At 46.4% G+C, this 16,521-nt stretch overlaps 1 protein-coding gene across 1 annotated transcript in view; it reads left to right on the top strand.

Annotated features, from left to right (window-relative positions):
• Positions 1–12,996: 12,996 nt before the first annotated feature.
• Positions 12,997–16,521, top strand: part of phldb1b (pleckstrin homology-like domain, family B, member 1b) — a 55,862-nt gene continuing 52,337 nt past the window's right edge. The window contains exons 1-2 of the mRNA XM_079224942.1: positions 12,997–13,223; positions 14,331–14,432. Coding sequence (XP_079081068.1) covers positions 13,188–13,223; positions 14,331–14,432 — 138 coding nt within the window. The 5' untranslated portion in view covers positions 12,997–13,187. The remainder of the gene's footprint in view (positions 13,224–14,330; positions 14,433–16,521) is intronic.

Raw genomic sequence — 16,521 nt, 5'->3', positions numbered from 1 at the left:
TAGTGTACGGTATATTGTACATAGTTTAGAGTACATAGTGTGCGGTGTATTGTACATAGTGTAGTGTACATAGTGTGCGGTGTATTGTACATAGTGTACGGTGTAGTGTACATAGTTTAGAGTACATAGTGTACGGTGTATTGTACATAGTGTACGGTGTAGTGTACATAGTTTAGAGTACATAGTGTACGGTGTATTGTACATAGTGTACGGTGTAGTGTACGGTATATTGTACATAGTTTAGAGTACATAGTGTACGGTGTATTGTACATAGTGTACGGTGTAGTGTACGACGTAGTGTATGGTCTAGTGTACATACTGTATGGTGTAGTGTACATAGCGTGTACATTGTAGTGTACATCCTAGTGTAAAGACGTGCAAGTCAAAGAGCAGGGCATAGTGAAGGCCAGTTGGTGGTCCTCCAGTCTGATCAGGATCCCTTAAGGATCAGGACCTCAGTGAGATCTGGACCCTTTAAGGACCAGGACCTCAGTGAGATCTGGACCCTTTAGGGACCAGGACCTCAGTCAGATCTAGACCCTTTAGGGACCAGGACCTCAGTCAGATCTAGACCCTTTAGGGACCAGGACCTCAGTCAGATCTAGACCCTTTAGGGACCAGGACCTCAGTCAGATCTAGACTCTTTAGGGATCAGGACCTCAGTCAGATCTAGACCCTTTAGGGACCAGGACCTCAGTCAGATCTAGACCCTTTAGGGACCAGGACCTCAGTCAGATCTAGACCCTTTAGGGACCAGGACCTCAGTCAGATCTAGACCCTTTAGGGACCAGGACCTCAGTCAGATCTAGACCCTTTAGGGACCAGGACCTCAGTCAGATCTAGACCCTTTAGGGACCAGGACCTCAGTGAGGAGGAGGAAGCCGGACAACAGAAGTTTCTCTCTGCTCGTTGTTATTCACACAAACAGCTGGACGATCTGCTGAACTGTCTCCCAACAGCTGCAGCGTACCACACACACACACACACACACACACACACACACACACACACACACACACACACACACACACACACACACACACACACACACACACATTGGGGATTTGACCTTTGCAGATTCCTCTCTTCATTGTCTTTTATCAGCAGAAACAAAGACGCAGTCATTCTCTCACACGACGATATGAAGCGCCGTCTGAGACGCTCATAACACACGCACAGACACACACACACGCACAGACACACACACACACAGACACACACACACGTAGACAAAACAAACACACACATGTTTTCACCGAGGAGTTGCTACGGCAACAGGGGGTTTTGGCAGAGAGGCGGCAGTTTCGTAAAGAGTGATCTCATCTCAGGCTGCTCCTCATCTTCACCTGGCCTGTTGACACACACACACACACACACACACACACACACACACACACACACACACACACACTGGCTTGCTCTGTCTGGCGGCTTTGGTGGAAATCTGTGATGTTTGTTTTGTGTATGTTGCAAAATATAGAGAACCACCAAGAAACATATGATATAAACATGAAGTTTAACAAAATCAAATATTTAAAGTGACAGTGAGAAACTTTGATCTAGTACTGGTCCTCTATAGTCTCAGTCTAGTCCTGGTCCTCTATAGTGTCAGTGTATTCCTGGTCCTCTATAGACCTCAGTCTAGTCCTGGTCCTCTATAGTCTCAGTCTTGGTCCTCTATAGTCTCAGTCTAGTCCTGGTCCTCTATAGCCTCAGTCGAGTCCTGGTCCTCTATAGACCTCAGTGTAGTCCTGGTCCTCTGTAGACCTCAGTCTAGTCCTGGTCCTCTATAGTCTCAGTCTAGTCCTGGTCCTCTATAGTCTCAGTGTAGTCCTGGTCCTCTATAGTCTCAGTGTAGTCCTGGTCCTCTATAGTCTCAGTCTAGTCCTGGTCCTCTATAGTCTCAGTCTAGTCCTGGTCCTCTATAGTCTCAGTGTAGTCCTGGTCCTCTATAGTCTCAGTCTAGTCCTGGTCCTCTATAGTCTCAGTCTAGTCCTGGTCCTCTATAGTCTCAGTGTAGTCCTGGTCCTCTATAGTCTCAGTGTAGTCCTGGTCCTCTATAGTCCTGCTGCAGTAGAATGAGAGGTGTTCTAAAGGGACACTACCTCTTTAGTCCACAGGGGGCGACAGAAACAACACAACATGAAAGTTCCTCGTAGAAACTTTAAAATTAAACGAAATCTTATTTATAGAACGTGAAACTAGCAGAACAAATAGAGAGAAATAAATATAAACATATGTCAAATCTAAAATTTGAAGAAAAACACCCAACAGAAGAACCTTTCCATCATGACACATCGGGAATAAAGAGAACGTGTGTTTCCATGAGGAAGTGTTTCCAGGAAGTGTTTCCAGGAAGTGTTTCCATGAGGAAGAGTTTCCATGAAGAAGAGTTTCCAGACTTAATGATGAGGCGCATGACAACACAAAGACACACACATGGCTCATGACAACACAAAGAGACACACATGGCTGCCCTTTGGGCCGGTTTCCATGACTCAGATGGATATCCCACGCTGCCTCCCCTCCTCTTCCTCCCCTCCTCTTCCTCCCTTCCTCCCCTCACTCCCTCTCTCGGCTCACTCCATGTTCCCTCTGACACGTGAACGGCTGCAGGACGAGTGGAGGTATTAGACGAGGCCGCCGTGGATTTTAAAGCTTTGAATGAGAGCTGAGGAGAAGAGAGAGAGGAGGGTGAGTGACACTGGGAGGAGGTGAGCGCCCCCTACAGGCGGGACCAGTAGGGTGTCATAGATCTGTGATGTCATATCATCTGTTTATTAATGCTGGTTGAGTCTGGTGAGAGGATTTATTTCATATTTATTGCTGAATGGATCGATGCTCTCATCGTCGGCTATGGGAAACTTGAACTCGCTAGTAGTTTTAAAGTATAATATAATCTGTTTAGAGCGTGTTAGGACTCACCAACACTACATTTTACAAGATTACATGTGAACGCATCGCGAGAATGTCATCATTTACCTTCAGCCAGTACTCATTTTCACTGAGCAGAGCCTGAACACATCATGAGAAGGTTATTGTTTACCTTCAGCCATTTTCACTGAACGGAGCCTGAACACATCATCATGTACCTGAAGTGAACCTCCTGTTGGTGCTGCTAACGTTACTAGCTCTCCTCCTGTTGGTTCTCTGTTAGCAGTGCTGCTAACGTTACTAGCTCTCCTCCTGTTGGTTCTTCATTAGCGATGCTGCTAACGTTACTACCTCTCCTCCTGTTGGTTCTCCATTAGCGGTGCTGTAAACGTTACTAGCTCTCCTCCTGTTGGTTCTCCGTAAGCGGTGCTGCTAACGTTATTAGCTCTCCTCCTGTTGGTTCTTCATTAGCGATGCTGCTATCGTTACTAGCTCTCCTCCTGTTGGTTCTTCATTAGCAATGCTGCTAACGTTACTAGCTCTCCTCCTGTTGGTTCTCTGTTAGCAGTGCTGCTAACGTTACTAGCTCTCCTCCTGTTGGTTCTCTGTTAGCAGTGCTGCTAACGTTACTAGCTCTCCTCCTGTTGGTTCTTCATTAGCGATGCTGCTAACGTTACTACCTCTCCTCCTGTTGGTTCTCCATTAGCGGTGCTGCTAACGTTATTAGCTCTCCTCCTATTGGTTCTTCATTAGCGGTGCTGCTAACGTTACTAGCTCTCCTCCTGTTGGTATGAACACTGATTGGTTGTTTACAAAGTCACATGATCAGAGACTAGAGAAACATCCATGATGTCATGATCACATGATCTACTGGATACTGGAAGAGGAAACTTCATTTACACTGTGATGGTCAAACTGTGTCCAGTAGTCCTGTAGTCCAGTAGACCTGTAGTCCAGTAGTCCAGTAGACCTGTAGTCCAGTAGTCCTGTAGTCCTGTAGTCCTGTAGACCTGTAGTCCAGTAGTCCAGTAGACCTGTAGTCCAGTAGACCTGTAGTCCAGTAGTCCAGTAGACCTGTAGTCCAGTAGACCTGTAGTCCTGTAGACCTGTAGTCCAGTAGTCCAGTAGACCTGTAGTCCAGTAGACCTGTAGTCCTGTAGTCCTGTAGTCCTGTAGACCTGTAGACCTGTAGTCCTGTAGACCTGTAGTCCTGTAGACCTGTAGTTCTGTAGTCCTGTAGTCCAGTAGTTCTGTAGACCTGTAGTCCAGTAGTCCAGTAGTCCTGTAGACCTGTAGACCTGTAGTCCTGTAGACCTGTAGATCTGTATACCTGTAATCCAGTAGTCCTGTAGACCTGTAGTCCAGTAGTCCTGTAGACCTGTAGTCCTGTAGACCTGTAGACCTGTAGTCCAGTAGTCCTGTAGACCTGTAGACCTGTAGACCTATAGACCTGTAGACCTGTAGTCCTGTAGACCTGTAGTCCTGTAGACCTGTAGACCTGTAGACCTGTAGTCCTGTAGTCCAGTAGTCCAGTAGTCCAGTAGTCCTGTAGACCTGTAGACCTGTAGACCTGTAGTCCAGTAGTCCAGTAGTCCAGTAGTCCTGTAGACCTGTAGACCTGTAGACCTGTAGACCTGTAGTCCAGTAGTCCAGTAGTCCAGTAGTCCTGTAGACCTGTAGTCCTGTAGACCTGTAGACCTGTAGACCTGTAGTCCAGTAGTCCAGTAGTCCAGTAGACCTGTAGTCCAGTAGTCCTGTAGACCTGTAGACCTGTAGTCCAGTAGTCCAGTAGTTCTGTAGACCTGTAGTCCAGTAGTCCAGTAGTCCTGTAGACCTGTAGACCTGTAGTCCTGTAGACCTGTAGATCTGTATACCTGTAATCCAGTAGTCCTGTAGACCTGTAGTCCAGTAGTCCTGTAGACCTGTAGTCCTGTAGACCTGTAGACCTGTAGTCCAGTAGTCCTGTAGACCTGTAGACCTGTAGACCTATAGACCTGTAGACCTGTAGTCCTGTAGACCTGTAGTCCTGTAGACCTGTAGACCTGTAGACCTGTAGTCCTGTAGTCCAGTAGTCCAGTAGTCCAGTAGTCCTGTAGACCTGTAGACCTGTAGACCTGTAGTCCAGTAGTCCAGTAGTCCAGTAGTCCTGTAGACCTGTAGACCTGTAGACCTGTAGACCTGTAGTCCAGTAGTCCAGTAGTCCAGTAGTCCTGTAGACCTGTAGTCCTGTAGACCTGTAGACCTGTAGACCTGTAGTCCAGTAGTCCAGTAGTCCAGTAGACCTGTAGTCCAGTAGTCCTGTAGACCTGTAGACCTGTAGTCCAGTAGTCCAGTAGTCCAGTAGTCCTGTAGACCTGTAGACCTGTAGTCCAGTAGACCTGTAGTCCTGTAGACCTGTAGACCTGTAGTCCAGTAGTCCAGTAGACCTGTAGTCCAGTAGTCCTGTAGACCTGTAGACCTGTAGTCCAGTAGACCTGTAGTCCTGTAGACCTGTAGACCTGTAGTCCAGTAGTCCAGTAGTCCAGTAGTCCTGTAGACCTGTAGACCTGTAGTCCAGTAGACCTGTAGTCCTGTAGACCTGTAGACCTGTAGTCCAGTAGACCTGTAGTCCTGTAGTCCTGTAGACCAGTAGTCCAGTAGTCCAGGATCCAGCAGCAGCGTTCCCGCTCCTCCTCTAGAGGATTACTGCTGTTGAAAGAGCCTCTTTGTCTCTGTGAGGCTGGAATGTCGGTCCAGCTCCACGTCTTTTGAACCACTGAGCCAAAAGTCAACGGAACCACTGAGCACTGGAATACCGCTGGAACACAGCATTCCCAGTCTGGAACACAGCATTCCCAGTCTGGAACACAGCATTCCCCGTTTTTAAAACCTAACCGATACTCTCGCGGCTGTAAAACGAGGCCACGTTTAATTCTCTGTGGTCTTGATTTTTCCCTTCAAAATAAAAGTCCTGCTCCTCTAAACAGAATCATCAGGACTAGAAGTAGAGAACTAGAACACGTCTTTAGTGCAGAACAACGCAGTTATAATGACATAAATCATAATAAAAATAACTCCTTTGACATAAACAGTCTGTTAACGCTGTCCCAGCTGTTAGCATCAAGCCGTCGCCATGTTGAGAGCTGTGCGGAGTCAATGGAAATATTGCATTTTCCACCTTTAATGCCTTTTTTTGTATTAGTTTTTGCGGTTATCTGAGTTGCATGCGGTGCTTTTATGTAACCTTTACACTGGAAATGGGATCATGCTCCTAAATAAAGGTTTAATGAAACTAAACTAACAACAAACTAAGAAACATAAACTTTTCGAACATTTAAGCTGGTCTCCTTCCTGTTGGAAAGACGCGTCCTGTCCTTTCTAGTCTTTTTGCTTTCAGGGACTTTGTGTTTGAAATTTGAAATATGCATATTCAGCAAGTGGAAATATTGAGCCAATGCAACTGGACTTAATAGGGAGGTGGCAAAGATTTTAAATATTTAATAATGCACTGTGAGAGTCGGTGAGTCATCCCGGCTCAGCGTCTCCACTCGGCTGTGTTGGGTAACGCCGGTTTGGACGGACAACGAGGATTCCTTCCTGGAGGCTTCAAGTTATAATTTATACTGTCGCTGGGGACGATGGTCTGGTGATAACGGCTCGGCTCCTTCTGAGCTGCATTTTTTGGCCTCGTAGAAATAGTAGTAGACGGGACGTTCCCTTCCCAACCAACGCAGCAGGTCAGAGCGGCGGCCATGTTTTATGTGCAGCGCTGCAGCGGGTTAACTTCTGTATTAAACTATTCTGATTAACGGCCAGTAGAGACTCACTGAGGTGAAATTTTAGAGTAACAAGCATGTGAACATAGTGGAGTTAGCAAGCCAGCTAGCTAGCTAACTAGCCAACGAGTTGAATTAATCAACCGCTAGTTAGCTGGGAGCTAATCCCCCCCCCCGCCCCCCCGTGCTTTAGTGCTACACTGGTTACAGAGAGTGAGAGAAACAGCTGGCTGCTCTGGGTCTCATCGTCTCTCCTTCTCACTTCCTGTTGCCCTTGAGAAGAACAAGCTAACTGGCGGACAGCTAGCTAGTTAGCTGGGAAGCTAATCCCACCATGTTTTAGTGCTACACTTGGCTGGTGGCCAAAACCATCAAACAATGAAATGTTTGCGCTACTCTTTTGTTGTTTTCCTTTGGTTTTATATATAAATATTTTAACACTAAGGCGGTTCACAGCAGATTCACTTCCTCCGTCCTTCACAATAAAAGCCCTAGATATTTAATAATATTTTTCCTTCATATTCAGCTTCATTTCTGCATCGTCTCATCTCATGCCACTTGAATTTCTGCAGTGTGTGTGTGTGTGTGTGTGTGTGTGTGTGTGTGTGTGTGTGTGTGTGTGTGTGTGTGTGTGTGTGTGTGTGTTGCAGACAGGGAGACGGGCAGCTGGTGCGTTTAGCTGCCGGCTGATAGCTCAGCGCTTCACGCCAGAAATTATGAATCCGTGTCATTCGCTGTGGTTTCAATGTTTGGTGTTTGGGCTTCGTCTTCTCTGTGGGGAAAATAACTAATATTCTAATTTTGTAACTCTGGAGCATACAGTATATTTTATTCCCTGTACAGATGTCAACAATACTTCAATCAATATTCTATAGCTGTATTATATCACAGATATGTATTTCCTTCATTCATTTATTAATTCACGCAATAAAAGTAATCTCTGTATTATAAACAATCTTTCAGTCCGATTATATCATATTTTGTTGTAGTTTTTTTTTACTTTTAAATTATATTCTTCTGTAATCCTGCAAATTTATGAATTAGTAAAATTATTTTACATCACTTTTTAGTAAAGAAAAACCCTACATAAATAATAAGGTTCCCCTGCATTAATAACAAAATAAAATAAATAATAGAATAAATAATAAAATAAATCATAGAACTATCAAAATTCATACACCATGATATGGTTGTTTTCCCTATAGTAGTTGTTGCGGTAACCATAACTCAGATAAATGAAGTGGAAGTGGTAATAATGTTCATGGACCTCGACCTCACCAACAGGAAGTCTCCAGACCGTGACTCTGTTATATCTTCTTCGTCCTCGATCTGTCACACACTTCCTGTTGAGTCCACACATGTTGGCAGGAGGAGACGTTCCCCTGTTGCATTGTGGTCCACATTTTAGAGTTCTACAGGAATGAGTCCTAAAATTAGGAAATTAGTTTTTCACTTCCTGTTTCCTCGTCTGTCTCTGGTTAGAAGTCTGAAATAAAGTCTGAAATAAAGTCTGTTCTAAGCGTCCTCACTAGGACACTAGTCCTCTAGCTTAGTGGAGGAGACGACTAAGCGTCCTCACTAGGACACTAGTCCTCTAGCTTAGTGGAGGAGACGACTAAGCGTCCTCACTAGGACACTAGTCCTCTAGCTTAGTGGAGGAGACGACTAAGCGTCCTCAATAGGACACTAGTCCTTTAGCTTAGTGGAGGAGACGACTAAGCATCCTCACTAGGACACTAGTCCTCTAGCTTAGTGGAGGAGACGACTAAGCGTCCTCAATAGGACACTAGTCCTTTAGCTTAGTGGAGGAGACGACTAAGCGTCCTCACTAGGACACTAGTCCTCTAGCTTAGTGGAGGAGACGACTAAGCGTCCTCACTAGGACACTAGTCCTCTAGCTTAGTGGAGGAGACGACTAAGCGTCCTCACTAGGACACTAGTCCTCTAGCTTAGTGGAGGAGACGACTAAGTGTCCTCACTAGGACACTAGTCCTCTAGCTTAGTGTAGTGGAGGAGACGACTAAGCGTCCTCACTAGGACACTAGTCCTTTAGCTTAGTGGAGGAGACGACTAAGCGTCCTCACTAGGACACTAGTCCTTTAGCTTAGTGGAGGAGACGACTAAGAGTCCTCACTAGGACACTAGTCCTCTAGCTTAGTGGAGGAGACGACTAAGCGTCCTCACTAGGACACTAGTCCTCTAGCTTAGTGGAGGAGACGACTAAGCGTCCTCACTAGGACACTAGTCCTCTAGCTTAGTGGAGGAGACGACTAAGCGTCCTCACTAGGACACTAGTCCTTTAGCTTAGTGGAGGAGACGACTAAGCGTCCTCACTAGGACACTAGTCCTCTAGCTTAGTGGAGGAGACGACTAAGCGTCCTCACTAGGACACTAGTCCTCTAGCTTAGTGGAGGAGACGACTAAGCGTCCTCACTAGGACACTAGTCCTCTAGCTTAGTGGAGGAGACGACTAAGCGTCCTCACTAGGACACTAGTCCTCTAGCTTAGTGGAGGAGACGACTAAGCGTCCTCACTAGGACACTAGTCCTCTAGCTTAGTGGAGGAGACGACTAAGCGTCCTCACTAGGACACTAGTCCTCTAGCTTAGTGGAGGAGACGACTAAGCGTCCTCACTAGGACACTAGTCCTTTAGCTTAGTGGAGGAGACGACTAAGCGTCCTCACTAGGACACTAGTCCTTTAGCTTAGTGGAGGAGACGACTAAGAGTCCTCACTAGGACACTAGTCCTCTAGCTTAGTGGAGGAGACGACTAAGCGTCCTCACTAGGACACTAGTCCTCTAGCTTAGTGGAGGAGACGACTAAGCGTCCTCACTAGGACACTAGTCCTTACAGATGTTTAACGTCTCGTCTCTGTTGATGTTTCTAAAGAGTCTCCTCACATCTTTGTCAGCACAGAGTATTCAAGTGAAACAACGTTTAGCTTCACAGCTGAATGAAGAGATTAGAAACAACAATAAAAGAAGAAATCTTTTTTTAAGAACACACACACACATATATATATATATATATATATATATATATATATATATATATATATATATATATATATATATATATATACATATTCAGAGCAGATGGTGAGCCGCATCCCACTCACTGCATTCCTGTGGTTTGTTTCTAAAGACAGAACGAGTACAAACATTCAGCAGAATACACTGTTAGACGTTCTAAATCACACATATGATGCTAGAAGAACACAAAGCCCTCTCCAGGTGTGTCTCCAGGTGTCTACAGTCTCTGCACACGGCCCTCTCTCCTCCATGAAGCAGCAGGTGTGTTTGAGGGAAGTTAGTGACGCACCTTTAAATCCTCAAAGCTCTTTTCTCTCCTTCCTCCTTCATTCAAATGCTCGTCGCTGTTTTCCAGATCTTTCCCGCTGTGTGCGTCTCGATGACTCGCGTCTTTCCCCCGAGGGCGAGCGCTTTAGTTCCTGAACATCAAACGTGACCTCTGACCTTTAGAGGCTGTTGGCCTTTGTGCCCTCTATGTGAACTTCATCTGACAAGTTTGGAATAGTGGAAGTAGAAGAGAGTATTTGAGTCAATCGCTGGTTAAAGTTTCTACGAGGAACTTTCATGTTGTGTTGTTTCTGTCGCCCCCTGTGGACTAAAGAGGTAGTGTCCCTTTAGAACACCTCTCATTCTACTGCAGCAGGACTATAGAGGACCAGGACTACACTGAGACTATAGAGGACCAGGACTACACTGAGACTATAGAGGACCAGGACTACACTGAGACTATAGAGGACCAGGACTAGACTGAGGTCTATAGAGGACCAGGACTACACTGAGACTATAGAGGACCAGGACTAGACTGAGGTCTATAGAGGACCAGGACTACACTGAGACTATAGAGGACCAGGACTACACTGAGACTATAGAGGACCAGGACTAGACTGAGGTCTATAGAGGACCAGGACTACACTGACTATAGAGGACCAGGACTACACTGACTATAGAGGACCAGGTCTACACTGAGGTCTATAGAGGACCAGGACTACACTGAGACTATAGAGGACCAGGACTACACTGACTATAGAGGACCAGGACTACACTGAGACTATAGAGGACCAGGACTAGACTGAGGTCTATAGAGGACCAGGACTACACTGAGACTATAGAGGACCAGGACTAGACTGAGACTATAGAGGACCAGGACTACACTGAGGACTGTAGAGGATCACATCACATTCCTGATTATCTCCACATTCTCTCAGACGGCCCCTCACTGTTAAAATGAACAGAGGACAGACTGGAGGACGAGCTCAGACCCTCAGATAGACCCTCAGACCCTCAGACCCTCAGACCCTCAGATAGACCCTCAGACCCTCAGATAGACCCTCAGATAGACCCTCAGACCCTCAGATAGACCCTCAGACCCTCAGATAGACCCTCAGACCCTCAGACCCTCAGATAGACCCTCAGACCCTCAGACCGGAGCACAGACATCTCTCATTCATTCATCCATCAGCAGGCTGTCCAGCTCCCTGCTGATACTCTTTCTGCATTCCAGCTAAATAGTTCACCTCCTCCCTCCTCATTCCTCCCTCCTCATTCCTCATTCCTCCCTCCTTTCCTCGCTTTCATTACCCCTTCAATATAGTAATAACACTAAAGCAAAATTCCCTCATGTGTGAGGACAGATCCATGGACTCACAATGCCAGCCTTTCTGCCCTGGTATGAGGAGGGGGTGGACTTCTTTGTGAGATTCTGGATCTGAGAAAAAGGAAAGCTGCCGTGTCCTCCCACTGTCTGAGAGAAACGGGCCTTGATGTGGTGAGAATCATACCCCTGTGCATTATGGGAGTTTAGAAAATGCAATTTAACGGCAAAGAAGGAACTATAAAGAGACAATATGTGAAATATGAAGAGCTACCGAAACAAAAGACTTTCTCAAATTAGCACGCTTGCTAGCTAGCTAGCTTGCTTATATGCTACGTTTGAGGTTAGAAGGTCAGCGAGGCTAACTAGTTAGCTAACGATCACATTTTCTCATGCTTTTTTTCATGTTAAAGGTTCAATAAGTTGCTCTGTTAGCACGGTTGGCTATGTTTGCGCTGTTAGATCAGTTAGCGCTGTTAATGTTGTTGTCTCTGTTAGCTCTGTTGGCACTGTTAGTTAGAGCTGTTAATGTTGTTAGCTCTGCTAGCGTTGTTAATGTTGTTAGCTCTGTTGCCGCTGTTACTGTTGTTAGTGCTGTTAGCTCTTTTAGTGCTGTTAGATCTGTTACCGCCGTTAATGTTGTTAGCTTTGCTAGCGTTGTTAGTGCTGTTAGCTCTATTAGCGCTGTTAACTTTGTTACCGCTGTTACTGTTGTTAGTGTTGTTAGCTCTATTAGCGCTGTTAGCTTTGTTACCGCTGTTACTGTTGTTAGTGTTGTCAGCTCTTTTAGTTCTATTAGCACAGTTAGCTGCAAGCCGTTGGCTCAGCTGTCGCCATGTTGAGAGCCGTGTGGACTCAATAGATGCTCTGATTTTCAAACGTAGCTCTATAAGCCTAACGTGACTCAGAACCACCTGAGAGGCCGTCATTGGACGCTGTCTGTTAGAGGGCGGGCTCTTAAAAAACAATGTGACCACATGAATTTGGTTCAAGCCAAACGAACGACGTGATTCTTAATGTCTGACTCCTGAGCAGCAGATGAAACTTGACTGGACTTGAAGTTTTAGGCCCAATTACACCTTTTGAAGTCATGCATGTTTCAAGGGAGCTAATTGCCAAATCTTCAACGACCTATTTCGGGACAGAAGTGTTGCAGTCAGCGCTTTTAATCTGTTCAGCGTTTCTGCACGAAATAAACAAAAGCACAAACTTTATTGTTTATTTACAGTGGAAGCTGCACAGTGGTGCATTCACAGAGCGCCTCCTTCCTCTTTCAACACTTTTATTCTTTCAGCTTTATTTTGATCAAACATCAGTCATCACTCTCTCTTCTTCCCTTCCTCTTTCCTCCTCCTCCTCCTCCTCCTCCTCCTCCTCCTTCTTCTTCTTCTTCTTCTTCTTCTTCTTCTTCTTCTTCTTCTTCTCCTGTCTTTTGATCTTCACTTACACACACACACACACACACACACACACACACACACACACACACACACACACACACACACACACACACACACACACACACACACACGTCTCTGTTATCTGGGACTTCAGTCAGGAATGCAGGTCTTAGTTTAGAGGAGCAAGCAGCAACAGGTCCAGCTCCTGAAACAGGAGTCGACAAAGAGCTGTGTCTGTGTGTGTCTGTTGTGTGTCTGTGTGGGTCTGTGTGGGTCTGTGTGTGTCTGTGTGTGTCTGTTGTGTGTCTGTGTGGGTCTGTGTGGGTCTGTGTGTGTCTGTTGTGGGTCTGTGTGGGTCTGTGTGGGTCTGTGTGGGTCTGTGTGGGTCTGTGTGGGTCTGTGTGGGTCTGTGTGGGTCTGTGTGTGTCTGTGTGGGTCTGTGTGGGTCTGTGTGGGTCTGTGTGGGCCTCAGACGTGTCCTGGTCCTTCAAGTTCACGCTGAGAGGAGCGAGTCCGGAGGAGCGACCCTTTGCCATGGAGGCTGTGCATGTGCTGGACAACTGGAGGAAGGTAACGCTCATACTGAGAGACAACAGAGGACACGTGGACCGTATTATAATAATAACAATAACAATAATAATAATAAGCTGGCTGGAGGGAAAGCGTTTGTAGTTTGCAGACTTCTCGCTGCTTCTGGCTCCGAGAGTTCCTCGCTGCACAGAAAGTGTTTTCCAGACTCAACATTTGTTTTTATTTTCTGGCTGATGATGTGGTGGTTGGCTGTTGGAGGCGTCCCCGCGGCTGACTGCACATCGCTTCACGGGTCTGTCAGGAGAGCAAACACGACATGTTGCCGAGTGTGTTATTGTGTTCCTGCAGGCAGAGCTCATCACAAACACACTTTCCATCCCCGCCGCACAACATCTTAGGCGCGCAAATGTCTCCGGGTCCCCTCTGATCCTCAGTGATTGCTATAATTGAGTGTTTTCTAACCGCTCCGTGTGGTTTTTACGTGCTTCCTCACAACCACAGGCTCCTCTCATCTCAATAGAGACTCTCACATTCCACTTTTCTGCACCAGAACCTGGCCTCTTAACACAGAGACCGATATAGACACACAATATATTTATAGCTGTTTGCTCAGTGCTGACTGGATGGAAATACCCCAAAATGAGTGAGTAAGGAGGGAGGAATTCATGGGATTTGGGCACGGTGTGTGTGTGTGTGTGTTGTCAGAGAGTGTGTGTGTGTGTGTGTGTGTGTGTGTGTGTGTGTGTGTTTTCATAAAGACTGAGAGACAAAAGCACAGCCAAGGTGGCGGATTTCCACTGAATGTGTGAACGACCAAGAGATTTAGATGCGTGTGCGTGTTTTAAGTGTGTCACTTCCTCAGTGTGTTGCTAAATACTGTCTACCATCTGTTTGCGTGTGTGTGTGTATGTGTGTGTGTGTGTGTGTGTGTGTGTGTGTGTGTGTGTGTGTGTGTGTGTGTGTGTGTGTGTGTGTGTGCTGACAGCATGAACCACACACATTAGTGTGCAGGCAGAGTGGGGAGGGGGAATTCCACTAAATGCGGTAACATTTCTGACCAGAAAACGCACAACATCTGGATGCTGTAACGTTGTCGTCACCCGTGACGACTCGTCGCTAACATCACGATCTCACTTCCTCCCTCAGGATCTTCATGTGTCTCAGGGAGCCGTGGACAGCTCAGTGGACATGGACCGCCTGAACAGGAACATGCCCGAGTGTGGACGACAAACCCACCAGGTGTTGCAGGTGAGTGTGTCTTTGGGGGGGGGGGGGGGGGAGGTGGGACGTGGAGCACAGACTGTGTAGGAAGTGGACGTCATCACCGTGACGTCACCCGTTGGTTTGTGGACTGCCTATTTGAAGCCTCAAATTCTACAATTTGGCCGTCGCCATCTTGGTTTCTGTCCGTCGTCATCTTGGTTTCTGTCCGTCACCATCTTGTTTCTGTCCGTCGTCATCTTGGTTTATGTCAGTCGTCATATTGATTTCTGTCCGTCACCATCTTGTTTCTGTCCATCGGCATCTTGGTTTCTGTCAGTCGTCATCTTGGTTTCTGTCAGTCGTCATCTTGGTTTCTGTCAGTCGTCATCTTGGTTTCTGTCAGTCGTCATATTGATTTCTATCCGTCGCCATCTTGGTTTCTATCCGTTGCCATCTTGGTTTCTGCCCATCGTTATCTTGGTTTCTATCCGTCGTCATCTTGGTTTCTGTCCGTCGCCATCTTGGTTTCTATCCGTTGCCATCTTGGTTTCTGCCCATCGTCATCTTGGTTTCTATCCGTCGTCATCTTGGTTTCTGTCCGTCGCCATCTTGGTTTCTATCCGTTGCCATCTTGGTTTCTGCCCATCGTCATCTTGGTTTCTCTCTGTTGCCATCTTGGTTTTAAGTCGTTGCCATCTTGGTTTCTGTCCATCGCCATCTTGGTTTCTGTCCGTTACCATCTTGGTTTGTGGCCATCGCCATCTTGGTTTCTGTTAGTCGCTATCTTGGTTTCTGTCCGTCGTTATCTTGGTTTCTATCCATTGCCATCTTGGTTTCTGTCCGTCGCCATCTTGGTTTCTGTCTGTTACCATCTTGGTTTGTGGCCATCGCCATCTTGGTTTCTGTTAGTCGCCATCTTGGTTTCTGTCCGTTGCCATCTTGGTTTCTGTCCATCGTCATCTTGGTTTCTGTTAGTCGCCATCTTGGTTTCTGTCCGTCGCCATCTTGGTTTCTATCTGTCCCCATCTTGGTTTGTGGCCATCGCCATCTTGGTTTCTGTTAGTCGCCATCTTGGTTTTGTCTGTCGCCATCTTAGTTTCTGTCCGTTGCCATCTTGGTTTCTGTCCATCGTCATCTTGGTTTCTGTTAGTCGCCATCTTGGTTTCTGTCCATCGCCATCTTGGTTTCTATCTGTCCCCATCTTGGTTTCTGGCCATCGCTATCTTGGTTTCTGTAAGTCGTCAATTGGTTTTCTGTTCATTTTGGTTTTTGGTCATCGTCTTGGAAAACATGCTTGTTGTAATGTACTTACCGAAAAGAATGAGCAGCTAATTCCTTAAAGTGTCGCCCCCTGGTGGTCAGGAGAGAGAATGCAGCTGTGTGTGAAATGCCCTTTAGCCTTGATATAATTTAAGTGGGAGAGTGATATAAAACATGGGGATTGACTCGCTTTTAGAGCCTCGAGTGTCCGTTTGATGAACTACAGTGTTTGGCTTCATCAACACCGGATGTTGGTGCTTGGATGGAAGAAGAGAAGAGAGAGAGAGAGAGAGAGAGAGAGAGAGAGAGAGAGAGACAGAGAGAGAGAGATGTTATCAGTGTTTCCAGCTCACTCACAGTGAGCGCTCTCTTCTTCTGATAACAGCATCCATTGACGTTAAATGTCACCACTCTAGCTCAAAGCCTCCGTGGATGATGAACAGCTGTGTGTGTGTGTGTGTGTGTGTGTGTGTGTGTGTGTGTGTGTGTGTGTGTGTGTGTCGGTTGTGTTTACAGCATGTGAAGCAGGAACCTTCAATCAGAGTCAGTAATTAGACCGAGCCGGAGATCGGCTGTCTGTGTTTCCCACCTGCAGGTCTGACAATCCCATCAGGCACTCAGGGAGGGGTGTGTGTGTGTGTGTGTGTGTGTGTGTGTGTGTGTGTGTGTGTGTGTGTGTGTGTGTGTGTGTGTGTGTGTGTGTGTGTGTGCGTGTGGAGCAGTTCATATAAAACCTGTGATTGTGTTTCTTTTTCTCGTGAAGCTTCGGTTGGTAAAAACTGGATTTGAGAAAAGGATCCCAAAACAGTGAACATAAACAACCAACATGGCCGCCGTGAGCATGTTTATTTACTTTATTCTCTGAAAAACAGAA

This window comes from Taurulus bubalis (genome assembly GCF_910589615.1).
Source record: "Taurulus bubalis genome assembly, chromosome: 10".
Taxonomy (NCBI): domain Eukaryota; kingdom Metazoa; phylum Chordata; class Actinopteri; order Perciformes; family Cottidae; genus Taurulus; species Taurulus bubalis.
This window is presented reverse-complemented; position numbering and strand designations above follow the sequence as displayed.